General features: G+C 59.4%; 1 protein-coding gene across 1 annotated transcript; it reads left to right on the plus strand.

Annotated features, from left to right (window-relative positions):
* The first annotated feature begins 1,652 nt into the window (after window positions 1–1,652).
* On the plus strand, window positions 1,653–14,216 carry PRODH (proline dehydrogenase 1). The gene is made up of 14 exons (XM_071571761.1): window positions 1,653–1,998; window positions 2,728–2,915; window positions 8,558–8,592; window positions 8,899–9,036; window positions 9,184–9,248; window positions 9,624–9,740; window positions 9,888–9,967; window positions 10,234–10,315; window positions 10,645–10,737; window positions 10,826–10,972; window positions 11,121–11,296; window positions 11,384–11,482; window positions 11,841–11,929; window positions 13,232–14,216. The coding sequence occupies exons 1-14, from the start codon at window positions 1,687–1,689 to the stop codon at window positions 13,411–13,413; spliced, it is 1,803 nt and encodes a 600-aa protein (XP_071427862.1). The 5' UTR covers window positions 1,653–1,686; the 3' UTR covers window positions 13,414–14,216.
* Window positions 14,217–14,980: the final 764 nt, after the last annotated feature.

Here is a 14,980-nt window from a genome sequence, read left to right on the forward strand (position 1 = left end):
ATTCCGGAGCTTTGTACCCAGCTCAGGGTCAGTGCCACAGTCTGGCTGTCACCTTGTAAGGACTAGGCGTTCCCAAAGCAATCCTTGCAAATGAGCTCAGGGAATCCCCGTGGTTTCACTGCTTGTTACAGCAGGTCAGTGCTGAGGAGAGGAGGAAAAAACAATTGCAGGGACTATTTTTCCCCTGTTTGCCTGCGCTGAGCGTTCCCGGCACGAGATGTCGCTGAGGAGCTGGGTTTGAGCAGCTCTGCGTCAGCCTAGAGTCATTCCCCGGGAGCCACTGGAAACAGGGACTGCAGATGAGAGCATGGAGAAGAAACACGGTCACAGAGGGATGACGTGGGCACAGAGAAGGGACGAGGGCATGGAGAAGTGATATGGGCACAGATAAGGAATGCAGCTGTGATGCTGCCGTGAAATTATCCTGGGTAAAGGCAGGAAGGTATCGGCTCTGCTCTTCCAGGCCAAGCCAGGTGCGTTTCTGGCCCCAGGGTGATGTCTGGAGCTCAGTCCTGGATGTGCTGGGGAGGAGTATTTCAGGCAACCGCCCGCCAGGAGCAAGACAGGCACTTAGCGCTGCCTGGGAAGATCCCGAGGCCCTGCCAGCCCTCTCTAGGGCTCTATGGAGCAAGGTGAAACCAAACAGCCCTAGCCCACGCCGAGAGAGCCAGCCTCCTGCCTCAAGCACCCCCACCCCCACTAACCCAGACCAAATGAGTGTGGATTCAGCTGAAACCCCCAAATTGTTCATGCACAGACCAGGAGGAGGAAGCACAGGGCTTGAAGTATCTCTTCCATGACAGGTCCCCTAGGTCTGAGATCACCTCCCCAAGAGCTCCCCAGCTCCGTGGACTGACATGCCACAGCCTGCCCCAGGGATAGCTACGAGGGGACAGGGACCCTTAGGGGTATCCTCTGGTCCTCCCTGGGGCTGCTCTGAGAGGTCAGGAGCTCCCCGGCCCTGCAGGGTTGGCCCCAGTATCTCCCCAGGTCCCCTCCAGGGCTTAGGACTTTCATCACTCTCCCGAGGGGTCCTCTAAGGGCATGAGTCTCTCACTGACTCACTCCCAGTACTGCTCCAAAGAAGATTTCCTTACAGCCCTCATCCAGGGCTCCCTTTGAGCTGCACTGGCCCCTCCAAGCCCCGAGGAGGAGGAACGTTGCACCCGAGCCGAGCCAAGAGGATGGGAACGGAGAAGGCACTGGGCTGGGGCTGCGGGAGAGGGGTACATTGGGCGGAGTGGCTTCAGTCGTGATCCAGGACCCGGTGCTGGTCCTGGTGACAGTGCCAGTTGCGGTCCCTTTTCTGCACCCAGTTCCTATCCCACTGTTGGCCTCGGTCTCGGTCTCGGTCCCGGTCCCAGTGCCATTCTCGATGCCAGTCCCGTTCCCATTCCCAGTCTCAGTGCTGCTCCCAGTTCCGCTCCTGGTTCCTGTCTCGGTCCCAGTCCTGGTTATACTCCCGGCCCCGCTTCCAGTGCTGGTCTCGGTGCAGGTTCCACTCCCAGTCCTGCCGCCGGTCCCGGTGCCGAACCAGCCACAGACGCGGTCCCGCTGCCGGCGCAGTGCCGAGGCAGCGCCGGGGCCAAGGCGGGGCAGAGCGGGGCGCTGGCGGGGGGAGCCCCGGGGGCGGTGCCGGGCGGGCGGTACTAAAGGCGGCGGCGGGCAGGCGGCCCCACCGTGCCCATGGCTCTACCGAGCGCCGTCCGGGCTTTCCGCGCCGTCCTCCGCCTGTGCGAACCCCCGCGCCGCCCGCGCTCCGTGCCCGCCGCCGCCCCCCGCGGGGCCGCCCCGGCGGCGGGCAGAGCCCCCGGGGGGCCGGGCAGAGCCCCCGGGGGGCCGGGCAGAGCACCTCGGCCGGGGCCGCCGCCGCCGCCCAGCGTGGATTTCGAGGACCCGCGCGCGGCGTTCCGCAGCAAGAGCAGCGCGGAGCTGCTGCGGGGGCTGGTGGTGCTGGGGCTGTGCGCCGTGGGGCCGCTGGTGCAGCACAACCGGGAGGTGCGTGACGGGACGGTCCGCTGGGGGAGTCTGTCCGGGGGGTGTTTGTCCCCAGCTGGGAGGCGGCCGCCGGCTTTGCACCGCTGGGGCTCTCGCTCCGGCGCCGCCCGCTCCGGGAGGTGTTAGAACCCTTCTCGGAGGATTTCTGCTCGGGGGGGTTCGGTGTTGGGAGTGCGAACCCTGGGGTGGGGACTGCCGGTTTCCGGAGGTGCCGGAGCGCGCTGGGGGCTCTCTCGCTCCTGGGGCTGTCCGGGCTCTCCCAGGAGTGTTGGGGGTCTTTCGCTGCGGGGGCTGCCCATTCCGGTGGGTTTCGGTCCCGAATGGAAGGGCTTTCCCTTCGGGGTCGGCTGTCTTGGGGGATGGCGGTCTCAGGCCGGGTGAGCTCTCGCTCTGGCGGTACCCACTTTCGGGGATGCCGGTCCAGGGCTGGGGTGGTGCCCGTTTCGGGGGCTGCCGGCTCTCAGCCGGGGTCTCTCTTCCTGGGGATGCTCATTTCGGGAGGCGGCAGTCCCCTTCCCGGAGCGACTCTCCGTCCGAGGGGTGTGTGGCTGGGGAGGCTTTCGGTCACGGGCCGGATGTGCTCTCCTTTCGGGGGGTGCCGACCCTCAGCCGGGGGGATTGTCTCTCCCGGGATTGCCCGTTTCGGGAGATGCCGTGGGGGCTTTCCCTTTGGGGGAAGGGGGGGTCCGCTCCGGGCGGGACGGGTGCTGAGCTGCCGCTGTCCCGCAGCTGCTGCAGTTGTGCCAGCGGGTGCTGGGGCAGGCGCTGTTCGAGCGGCTGATGAAGATGACGTTCTACGGGCAGTTCGTGGCCGGGGAGGACCAGGAGGCCATCAAGCCGCTGCTACGGCGGCACCAGGCGTTCGGCGTGGGCGCCGTGCTGGACTACGGCGTGGAGGCGGACCTGGGCCCCGAGCGGTGAGCGCCGCCATTGGCTGCGCGCGCCCGGCCCCCCGCTCCCATTGGCTGTGCCGCGGGGGCCGCGCGCGCGCCCCCAGCCCGCGGGGAGCGACCCCTGCGCGCCCCCCCCCCCGGGTGTGCCCCGGGCACTGCCGCCCCCCCCCCCCCCCGGGTGTGCCCCGGGCACTGCCGCCCCCCCCCCCGGGTGTGCCCCGGGCACTGCCGCCCCCCCCCCGGGTGTGCCCCGGGCACTGCCCCCCCCCCCCCCCGGGTGTGCCCCGGGCACTGCCCCCCCCCCCCACCGGGTGTGCCCCGGGCACTGCCGCCCCCCCCCCCCCGGGTGTGCCCCGGGCACTGCCGCCCCCCCCCCCCGGGTGTGCCCTGTGTGTGCCCCGGGCACTGCCGCCCCCCCCCCCCCCGGGTGTGCCCCGGGCACTGCCGCCCCCCCCCCCCCCGGGTGTGCCCCGGGCACTGCCGCCCCCCCCCCCCCCCGGGTGTGCCCCGGGCACTGCCGCCCCCCCCCCCCCCCCGGTGTGCCCCGGGCACTGCCGCCCCCCCCCACCCCGGGTGTGCCCTGTGTGTGCCCTGGGCACGGCCACCTCCCCCGGGTGTGCCCTGTGTGTGCCCTAGACCCTCCAACACACCCTGAGGTGGTTCCCACCTCTATCCCCCATCGCCTCTGCCGTCCTTCTTTCTCCTCGGATGCTGCCAACCATGTCCCATTTTTCTGTAGCCCCAGTGGGGTGCTATCCCCCCTCACCCTACTCCTCTACACACACTGTGTTGCTGCCACCCCTGTAGTCTTCCTTCTCACCTACACTGGGATGCTGCCCCCTTCATCCCCCACCGTACAAATACTGGGGTGTGCCACCCCACATTTTCATGGACTCGATGATCTTGGGCTTCTTTTTCAACCTTAACAATTCCATGATTTCCACTCCCCCATCATTCCCAACCCTCTCCAGCTGGAGTGGTGCCCCTCTTCTCATGCTGCCTCCCCGTCCTGGGCAGCCTTCCCTGCCTCCTGCCCTCTGCCAACAGCAGGCACCAGCCCAAAGCTGCCGGTAACTTTCCATTATTCAGTCTCCAGTTCCGGGCAGCTCCACTCTCTGGATCGATGTGCCGCTGGCCGCCACCCCACAGTCACGGGGGTGGGCGGTGTTTCCCCACCCACGAGAAGGATGGCCCTGCCAGAGGCCACACGCTGGAGATGCACCGTCCCCCGGGGCAAGGCTGCACAGGTCCCTGTCCCTGCTTACAGCTGGGGACGGTGTTCGTTTGTAACGTGCTTGTTACGTGGTGTTAAAAGCACCGCGGAAACGGCTTTTTGTGGTGGTTTGTGAGTGGGGTGTGGGTCAGGGGGGTGATGCAGATGCTGCCGCTGAGAGCCTTATCTCTGCTCCACACCCGGGCACCGCTTATCACGGACCCTCATGTGCCATGGTGAGTGCCACTACCCCTTACTGGTGCTGCCAGACGTCCCCTGGGAGCATACAGCATGTGAGGACAGTGCTGGCATGAGAGTTGTGCAGGGGGAGGCAGGGCTGCACCATCCAAAATTGGGCTGCAAACTTCATATTTTTATATAAAACCAAACCACCCCACTGCAGCCCAGCGGAGGGGTGGGGAGGTAGCTGTTTTGAGGGTGTGTAGCAGGGGTGTTTCTTGCCTGAACATGCAGCCATGGTCCAGGCACGGTGTTCAGCATTGCCGTGGGTCTGAGCTGGCAATGGCCAGTGCTGCCAGGCTGGCACTGCTGCCCTCCATACCTGCCTGTGCCAAGAGCCTTCCTGTGGTTCACCATAGAAGGCTTTCACAGGCTCGTTCTGCCTACACCTGTATCCTGCCTGCTGATAGGTGCCGGTGGTTTGTGAGCTGCCTTGACTGTGCTGATGCCCCCCTATCAGATTTTGGAGTCGCATGTGTGGTACTCCTTGCTAGAGGAGTTCTGCCTGTGCTGTGTGGGCCATTCACACACAAGAGTTTTGCAAAGCACCCCTTGATGTATCCCTACCCAAGCCCCAGTGGGATTTGTCTGGATAGTGGGAAAAAGTTTTTTCTGCAGAGAGTGATTGGGCACAGGAACAAGCTCCTCAGGGCAATGGTCATGGCCCAAAGCCTGGCATTGCTCAAGGAGCATTTGGACAATCAGGCGCAGGGTGGGATTTTGGGGGGGTGTCCTGTGCAGGGCCAGGAGTTGGACTTGATGCACCTTGTGGGTCCTTTCCAACTCAGAATGCTCTGTGATTCTTTGAATGCCATCTTGGAGGTTACCCAGGAATGTCACAGAATGGGAACAAAGCTCAGACTGGCATTGGAAGGATTGTGTTGGACCCTGCTCCTTGCACCAGCCCATTACTCTGGGTTCATTAGGGGGCAGAATGCCAAATTCTCAGCACTCCTGCCAGGACTGGTGCTGAGTTGGGCTGCATGTGTTTGAGAGGGGCCAGGAGCCCTGGGCTCATGTCTGCTGGACTGTGGAGCTGTCCTTCCCTTAGGTGAATGCTTCAGGGTTGGGCCCTGCTGCCAGCCCGGAAGCAGAGGCACAAACCAGGAGCAGCTAGCGGGTGTTTTGGCCTCCTGGTGCCATCTTCTGTTGCTCTTCTGAAGCAAGCTGAATATAATGACAGGGAAATACCCTTTCCACCCCACTGATGGGCTGTGGCCACCTTTTCCACAGGCTTTCCATCTGGGAACAGCAATGCAACATGAGCAGGAACTGGCTTATCCTGACTGCCACAGGCTCCTGCCTGCCCTGCCCTGCCCTGCCCAGGCTGGCATGCAGGGTTCTGCCAGCTTGTCCCAGGAGGTTTGAGCAACGTGCTGAAGGCTGTTGCCAGGTCATGGAGGCACAGCTGGAAAACAAGTGTGCTGCAGGCAACAGAGCCTGGATGCTGCTCTGGTTCCGGGGCAGCACATGGGCTGGGGGCTTCTGGGTGAGTGCCAGGCTGGGTGGGGGATGAAGAGGCAGCACTGCAGCTGGGCAGAGGCTTCTGGTATGCAGAAGCCCCCCTCCATAGAGGAGGTGGTTGTGGTCCCCTGGCAGGCTTAGGGACTGCTGGCCAACAGGCATCCAAAGACTGGAAATGGGTAGGGACAATCCGAGCATTGTCGATGCTGTTTGGGCTCCACCATGCACCATGTGGATTTGACTTGCTCTAGAGATCTCTTACGTGGATTCCTGATACCTGTCCCAGTGTGGGATCACCATCCAGCCTGGCCAATCCTGCTCCCAGAGCTGCTACTTTCCCTTCTCCAGCTTCCAAAGCTCTGCCATCCCTGCCCAATTCTCTGTCAGCATGTCCCTGGGATCATGGGATGGCTTCTGTTTAGCTTGAAGCTCTCTGAGAAGGCCCTGTGGTGGTCCTGGGCTGGTGTGTGCTAGCAACTCATGCATGGAGCAGGTTGAAGGACTAGTCTGCCAAGAGTTTTGCTTTATTCCTCCCTGCAGGAATTTAAGCACCACTCATAGCTTTGATCTGGACTTCATGTAACCAAGATTTTTCTCCTTGGATGTGGTCATTCAGGGACAACTTCTCCCTGATCCCACATCCCCTTTGTCAGACCCACTTGCTGACGAGCAAAGCAAGCACACTGCCCTGCTGGCACCCTTCAGGTAACCTCCAGGGCCAAAGGGATTATTTCCAACAGTGGGACCTTTGTGCTGTTCCTGAGATGATTTACGTAGCCTAATCCAAAACTTCCTGAAAGCCACTACTAGTTGTGTCAGCTGGATTATCCTTCCAACCCATCCATCAGGCTGTCGCAAGTCCTCATAACCTGCCTTAGACAAGTGTGAGCTCCCAGGTCCTGAGGCTCAATCTTGAGTTTGCTCCTTTCTGGATACAGCCTGTCAGAAGTGTTTGGGCAATGCCTGGAGGTAGGTCCTGCTCTGGGAGACTTGGTGTCAGTTTGCAGAATGGATGGCCAGGTACAAGCCAGATTCAGTGGCAGTTGGTGGGTGAGGGAATGACTTTGCTGGCCAAGATTAATATTGCAAAGTGAACAGCTGATATCCAGGATGAAGTTATTTCTTCAGCTCGAATGAGCTTCCATTATTTTGGTTATTGCAGAAGAACAAAGTGAGCACAGTGGCACTGCTTTGAATGCTTCCCTAGGGGATGAAGGAAGGGCTGTTGCAGTCGTGCAGCAGGAATGCTGCTGGGAAGGGTGTGTTTGTCTTTAGGAACAAAAAATGCAGAACTTTCCAAGGGTGCTGTTTGCTGATTGAGCTGTGTGCCTTTGCTGGAGAATCTTTTCCTCCAGGCTACTTGTCCCCAGCACCTCAGATGCTGCATCCAAGGCATGCCTTGGGCTCAAAGCTGTCCTCAGCTGTGGCTGGAACTTGCCCACAGAAACCATGTCTTGTGTCCTCATGTCCTCAGTGTCCAGCTGAAGCCATCCCTTGTGCCACACTACCTGCTCCAAGGGGACCTTCCACCTGCTGAGGGCTTTGCTGGCCTATCCCATCCCTGCATGTATGATCTCTCTCCTCTTTCCTCCACAGGAAAAGCACCCCAGAAAGCTGCTTTTCATGTCCTCAGGGGAGCAGAACCTGCTAGGCATGGTGTCTTCTGCTCCCTATGAGCTCCTGCTGCTCCTGCCCCAGCTCTCCTTGGGCTTTGTGGCCCTTTGAGCAATGTGAAGCTGTTCCTGGCTCTGGGGAGCTGGAGGGAATGGTTTGGTTCTACTTGTTTATGCTTACAGCAACTCCTAAGCCCTGTCACAGGGTTTCCACATGGGAAAACATGTTCTGGGACCATGCCACATGCCTCTCTGCTCTCTTGTCAGAGCCTGCTGGCTCCAGATGGGTGACTTTGCTGTTTTGCTCACAGTGTACTTCCCACTTGTTGGGCATGGCCAGTTTTGTGATAGTGATGCCAAGGCAGAGACCTCCTGAAGGAGATGGCTCTGCTGTCACTCAGGGCTGCTTTCCAGGGGCTGACCCTGTTCCTGGGTGAGCCCTCAGGACTGTGGCTGTTTAAGGTGTCAGCAAGAAGGCTTAGCTGCTCAAGCTCAGGATGGATCTCATGACTTGGCCAATATCCCCTGGGCTGCCAGAGCCCTGTTAACCTCTGTGGCAGTGAGCTTGGGATTAAAATTACATCTGAACTCCGCTGGAGTTGAAGCTGAGATGTTGTTTGTGAGATGCTGGCTGATGCCAAGACACCGAGGAATGTGGGGCAGCAGGACACCCTCAGCTCAGTGTGCTCTGGATGTGGAGGAGCACTGTGCTTTGTGGTCCAGCTGCTGGTGCCATCAAGGTGGGGAGGCACTGGCTTGAGGTTTGGTGCCACCACAGCAAGGATCATGAGCTGGTTGGAGATGGAGCATCCCATCCCCACCAGGGCTGACCTTATCCTTGCCATGGGGTAATCTGTTGGAGAGCAGCTCTGGACCCTGAGACAGAACATCCTCACCGTGTTGCCTCAGGACCTTCAGGTCTTCCCTGGATGGATGGTAAAGTCCCGTTCCATTCCTCAAGTGGGTCTGGGACATCTGACCTGCCAGCTGGATCCCATCAGCAATGGGATGGTGAGGGAATAGCAGGGTCCAGCACCAGGATGGCAGCAAAGGAGCCTCAGAGCTGCCCTGGCCATCAGTGTGGGGTTGCAGGGGGTTGATGACCTGGCCCTTATCTTCCCTGTTTCTCTTCTTAGCTCCCGCATCTCTGCAGCCGAGAAGGAGATGGGAGGTGAGTGACAGGAAAGTCCAGCTGATCTGGGCACTGTGGGCCTTGTGTTGTGGGAGAAGGACCCAGCTCCCACAGCCTCAAAAAATGAGCTGGATGAGGAACAATGTGGTTCCTGTCCCAATGCTGCTCCTCATCAAAGACTCAGCCTCTGCTCAGACAGAGCAGGGAGGTCATGTGTCAGTCCTGGGGGCTCTTCCAAGGTCCAAGCCAGAGCCCTTCTCCCCTGCACCCATGGCAGAAGCTCCTGGGGAAGCTATAGGAGCTTGGTGGGGCTGCATGGCCCATCTCCATCCTCTTCCACTCCAGGAGCAGAACAAAGAGAGAAGCAATATGGAACCCATCAGGGATCTGGGGATCACTATGGTGCCCACACCCATTTCTACACTGATGAGGCCAAGTGTGACCAGCACATGGAGATTTTCCTCCGCTGCATCGATGCCTCAGGTGAGTGCTCCGTGTCTCCTGGGCAGCCCCACTGTGTTGGGACTGCAGGGGTGCCTCAGTCCCACCACCAGCACCATATCTCAGGTACCTCCCTCCTGCCCAAGTACCCTGCTGTTTGGCTGACTCTGTCCTTCTGGCTCCATCCAGGTGGCAGCTCTGAGGATGGCTTCTCTGCCATCAAGCTGACAGCACTGGCCAGACCTCAGTTCCTGGTGAGTGCTAGGGCTGTGACTGGGTGAGGTGGAGCAAAGCCAGGGCCACAGAGGATGCTTCTGCTGGGGCAGGTGCCAGGCTTACAGCAGTGACATCTCTAGTAATGGCATAGAGGACTAGGCACCAACAGGCTCTCTCCTGTGTGCCCAAGACCCCTACAGACCCTGCCTCAACTGCTGGAGAGATACAAAGACCTCAGAAGTTTAAAGCCCCCAACATGGGGGGGGGAGTGGAGGGTGGTCTGTACTGCTTGGGTTGGCCCGGATGCCCCACTCTAGGTCAACATCTGCTGCAGGCTGGGTATGAACTTGCAAAGCCCTAGCATGGCAGAAGGCTCCAGCTTGGGTGTCTCACCGGGAGCTTGGTCCCCACAGGTACAGTTCTCAGAGGTGCTGGTGAAGTGGCGGAGATTCTTTCTCCAGATGGCCACAGAGCAGGGCCAGGCTGGGCAGGCTGTGCTGGAGATGAAGCTGGAGGTGGAGAAGCTGCAGGTGAGGTGAGAGGGCCCAAGGGAGGTTGTGCTGCTGGGGATGCACTATCAGAGGTGGCTGTGGACACAGAGGTCCTGGAGCAGCCCTGAGCTGTGACACTTTAAGCAGGCAGACCCCTGTAGCCCCTGATGTTCCTTTTGGTGGCAGGAGACACTGGCCAACCTCGGCATTGTGACCAAGGCAGAGAGCCAGGAGTGGTTCATGGACGAGAGCCTGGGCACAGACGGGTAAGGTGCCTGGGACCTGGGGGTGCTGCAGGGTGGGACCACTGAGGGACCTTCTCCCTGTCCCTGGGGAAGCAGCAACTGGATGTTTCTGAAGGCCAGTGCTGGCTCAGCACAGCAACCAAGACATAGGGGAGGTTTGGGTGGAGCTGACAAGACAGATCTGGGTGGCAGATGTCCTGCATCCTGCTTTCTGGTGTGGGTTGGCAACTGGTAGAGATCCCCTACCCCTGCAAGACACCAGTAGGGATGTGGCTCTCTGCTCCTAGCACTGTCGACCTCCTGGACTGGAACAGCCTGTTTGACAGACGCATCAAGAGCTCCAAGCCTCTGCTCATCCCCAACAGGCAGGTGGGTAACCCCCTGTGCTACCACCAGAGTAGTCCCACAGGGAGTTTGGGGAAGCAAAGTGTCTCAAAGGTCTCAGGCTCTTCCCAGTAGGTTGCTGGTGGCTGCAGTGCTGGTGGTATCTGTGCTGCCAGAGCCTGGCCATGCTGTGACCCCAGTGTGCAACCACCAGGCTGGCAAGGTGTGCACCCTGTCATGCTGTGCTTGCTGATGGGTGCTGTGGGGCTGGGGTGGATAGCAGCCCTGGGGTGGGCTCCCTCCAAGGAATGTTTGTATCTCCCATGGGCAGAGCTGGATGCAGGCAGCGTGCCACAAAGCTGTGCTTGTTTCAGACTGGGCAGCTTGAGCCTCTGCTCTCATGCTTCAGCAAGGAGGAGGATTTGCAGATGAAGCGTGTGCTGCAGCGCATGGATGTCCTTGCTAAGGTGAAGGGGCACTGGGGTTGAGGGATCCACAGTGGGAGACATGGAGCAGGCAGCCCTATGAACCCAACGTGTGTCATTCACTGCCCAGAGAGCCATGGAGAAGGGTGTGAGACTGATGGTGGATGCAGAGCAGAGCTACTTCCAGCCAGCCATCAGCTGCCTCACTGTGGAGACACAGCGCCGCTTCAACAGGAACCAGGCCATAATCTTCAACACCTATCAGTGCTACCTGAAGGTGAGATCTGTCACCTTCCACAACCTGCTGATGCAGATGGGTGGAGACCTCAGCTCCTGAAGCCATGGCAGTGCAATGGCACAGCTGCTGAAGTGAAGGGGTGGCAGCAGTGTGATGACCTTGTGGCCTCTCTTCTACCTGGTGGCAGGAGGCTTATGATAATGTGACAGGGGACGTGGAGCTGTCACGCCGCGAGGGCTGGCACTTTGGTGCCAAGCTGGTCCGCGGCGCCTACATGGAGCAGGAGCGGGAGAGGGCGGCTCAGATGGGCTATGAGGATCCTATCAATCCAACCTATGAGAAGACCAATGAGATGTACCACAGGTAGGGCAGAGCCCCAGCCACACTCCTCTCTTCCCTCAGTGGGTACAGGCACGAGCAGCCTCACCAAAGGCCTGTACTGCCTTACAGGTGCCTGGACTATGTCCTGGAGGAGATCAAGCACAGGCGGAAAGCCAGCGTGATGGTGGCATCTCACAATGAGGACACAGTGAAGTTCACCCTGCGCAGGTAGGTGCTGGGGAGGCAGTGTGGCAAGACAGGGACTAGGGACTTAAGGGATGTCGGGGCCCAGCTGAGCTGTGGTGAGATGTGCTGTGGCTTGTCAGGTCCTCCCTGAGCTCAGCTGAGGGAAACCTGGCTCCCAACTGGTGCTCAAGGCTTTAGATGGGGCTTGGAGTTGGGGTGCACAACAGGAGCTGCTGTGAAAACAAATTCCTGGGGTTATACTTCCCAGCATCCATCTGGGACATGGTCGATGCTATGCTGTTCTATTTGGAGGTGATCTGCAGTTCTCTGGTGGGACACACTGCCGTGGCAAGCTCCGTATTATCTCTGTTCACCCCTAATGCTCAGCCTTGGTTTGCAGGATGATGGAGCTTGGGATCCATCCCTCAGAGAAAAAGGTGTGCTTTGGGCAGCTGCTGGGCATGTGTGACCAGATCACCTTCCCCCTGGGTGAGTGATGGAGCGAGGGGCTTGGCAGGAGGTGCTCCTGCCCCATCTGGATCCTTGGGGTCTCCCTGAGCAGCTGCTGTGGCATCTAGAGGAAGGAAAGAAGGAAGGAAGGAGTGAGCCAGGTCTGTCACAGAGCAGGACTGGCTGAGCACAATGCCTTGCTGTGGAGAGTGCTGTGACCCTTTTGTGGGGGTTGGGAAAATGTAGATGAGATGTAGGTGGAGAATCTCATCTCTTTCCTGGAGTTCCATCAGACTGTGGTGGCTGGGCAGGGACATTCCCTCTTTGGACTCTGAGCAGAGATTGCAGTGCCCCAGGGTGGGGCAGAGACTGATCCCGGCAGACAGTGCTCCCCTCCTGTACCTCCTCAGTCTGGAGGTGTCACTTGGCTCCATAGGAGGTGCACATCAAGTCCTGGACTCTTTGCTACTGGGGTGGCATCAGCCTCTTGAATGACCTTGTCCTCAGCCACTGGCCCAGGCAGCACAGCAGCGCTGCCAGGGACCTGGACAGAGGAACATGCAAGGATCCAGGTATCAGGTCAAGGACTGATGCCCCTGCCCACACCAGTGTCCAGAGCAGAGTCCCAAGGCCAGAAGAGCAGCAGGAGGCAAACTGGGCAGTTGTCCAGGACAGGCGCTGCTCTGCCCTGGTGTTCCCTCGGAAGCAGGGTTTGGCCGCCCGTCTGCAGCCTCCTCCGGTCATGCTGGAAAAATGTGTTAACTTGATGTTTCTGGTTGAACGCTCCTTGAGCTGGCCCAGCCCCGGCTGCCGACATTCCCAGGGCTCCTGGTGACCTCGGCCCGCTCCCTCTGGCGCCTTCCCAAGCTCCCGGTGCTGAGCCGGGAGAGATGTGCCGCCGCTCCCCCCACCAGGCTAAGTCGCTCCCAGAATCCCTCTCCCAGTGCCCAGCCACAGCCTCCTGCACATCCATCTCTGCTCCACCAGTACAGCCCCAGGAGCACGGCAGAGCTGGCAAGAAAGAGAGGATGGCCTATTTTTTTCTCACCACACCCTTTTCTTCTTTTTTCCTTCCCCGCCCCTTCTCTTTTCCTTCCCCGCCCCTTCTCTTTTCCTTCCCCGCCCTTCTACCCTCTGTTTTTCCCTCCTCCTCCACCTCCCTTGCCCTCCCTTGCTCCCTTTTTTCCCTTTTGCTTGTCCCCTTTCTTCCCCTTTTCACCTATCATCCCCCTTTTTATCCTTTTCCTTTTAACATTTTTTCTTCTTTTTTGATTTCTTTTTCCTTTTTTCACTTTTTTTTTGCTTTCTCAGCATTTCTCTGACCAACCTCTCTCCCTCCAGGCCAGGCTGGCTTTCCCGTGTACAAGTATGTGCCCTACGGGCCAGTGAACGAGGTGCTGCCCTACCTGTCCCGCAGGGCCCAGGAGAACAGGGGCTTCATGCAGCGAGCAAACCGCGAGCGGGACCTGCTCTGGAAAGAGGTCAAGAGGCGCCTCCTCGCAGGAAACCTCTTCAGCCACTGACCCCAGCTGTGGCATCCGGCCCTGGGGCTTCTGTGCCTTTAGCCAGAACCACTGTCACCATTCCCCACCCCACTTCTGCTGCAGCTACCCCCAGCACCCTTTGTCCTTTGAGAGAAGTGTCCTTGTTGCAGTTGAACCATGCACATCTTTCAGTGGTCACTGCTGCAGGGTTGCCACAGCTGGCACTGCCCCAGGGATGTCCTTCTGCCATCCCATAGCCTCTTAAGCTGTCCTGGGGGTGATGCTGGGGCTCTTCTGCCAGCCCCACCCCATGCCTCAGTGAGCACTGTCCCGGAGTTTTCCCCTGGCAGGATTGCACAGAGAGGTTTATCTGCCTGCTTCCTGCCATGGGCTCAGGTCCACGTGGGCTAGGTGACCTGGGGACAAGCTGGCTTCAGCCACAAGCCCCTCCGGCCTCTGCTGGAGCTGGGACTTTGTCTCTTCCACACCTGTGAAAGGGCTGGATCAGTCCCTGCTACCCATCCCTTGACAGCCACTCCCTGCTTGCTCACTGGCTTTGCACTGATCAGAGCTGGGCAGGTCCAGGCTCTTCCCCATCCCATTGGGATAAGCTGAGCCAAAGCCTTCTGGGGTTGTCCCTCCTCAGGTACAAGTCCAGTGGAGCAGGAGGGGCCAGGGAAACGGGCTGGACCCATCCTTGTGCCATTCTTGCCCTGCCCAAAGTCCCTGGCTCCAGTGATGGACCAGGGGCAGTGGGAGCACCAGGAGCTGGACCACAGCTTGGCTCTGCTGTACACTGGATTTGCAGAGAATGGAAATGATTAAATCACAACTGTTCCTGCTCCTGTCTCTTCCTCAGAGTTATTGGGCAGCCGCCTGTCCCCACACACTGCCATGGTCTCAAAGAGGGGGTTTGTGCTGCTCTTGGCCCTTCAGCTGCATGCTTTGGCTACAGTCAGGACTTGGGCAAAAGAGACAGAGATGGGCTGTACCAAGTGAGCCCAGACTCTCTGAGACAGGGACTGGAGAAGCTGTGGAGCTTCCTGCAGTGGGCTTTAAAGGAGCTGGAAGCTCTGGAGCATCCGCTTGCCTGCTGAGGAGGGTGTGGCAGCATGGGAGAGCCTCTCCCCACCCTGAGACCTGCTTTTGGGGAATGTGCACCCTGCAGGCTTTCATGCCTCAGCTTAGGGGTAGCTATTCCTGGGCTCTGCAGGACCACCGGCATCTCTGGGATTCCCTACCTAGAGCTGTGCCAGTGTCTCTTTTTAATATGGGTCAGTCCCTCTACTTCTGGTGAGCTGCTCACACCAAAGGCATGGTGTTTAGGCTTCCAGAACTGTTCACCTCCTGCCTTTTCTCTAGCTGAGACTCTCCTGCTTTAAAAACCACCTGAAGTGGAGCAAGGAGCATTGCACAGGACCAGGGCTCCTGGGATTTAGGAACAGCATGGATAGAGGCAGCAGCTGAGATCCTTGTATTTTAGGGAAGAGAGGAGCTGCACCAGTCACTGGGCTGCCACTCCAGCCCATGCAGGATGCTGCTGCAGTAGCATGGAGCACACTGGTGCCTCAGAGCACAAACTCTGCTGGATTCTGGATGCAGAAGT

Source organism: Pithys albifrons, chromosome 17 (genome assembly GCF_047495875.1).
Source record: "Pithys albifrons albifrons isolate INPA30051 chromosome 17, PitAlb_v1, whole genome shotgun sequence".
Taxonomy (NCBI): domain Eukaryota; kingdom Metazoa; phylum Chordata; class Aves; order Passeriformes; family Thamnophilidae; genus Pithys; species Pithys albifrons.

Bases quoted from the DNA above. Each gene is read 5' to 3' on its own strand.
- PRODH (XM_071571761.1), top strand. From the start codon at position 1,687: ATGGCTCTACCGAGCGCCGTCCGGGCTTTCCGCGCCGTCCTCCGCCTG. The intron at 8,593-8,898 runs GTGAGTGACAGG...CTTCCACTCCAG, and splicing joins AGCCGAGAAGGAGATGGGAG to GAGCAGAACAAAGAGAGAAG. The intron at 9,249-9,623 runs GTGAGTGCTAGG...TGGTCCCCACAG, and splicing joins TGGCCAGACCTCAGTTCCTG to GTACAGTTCTCAGAGGTGCT.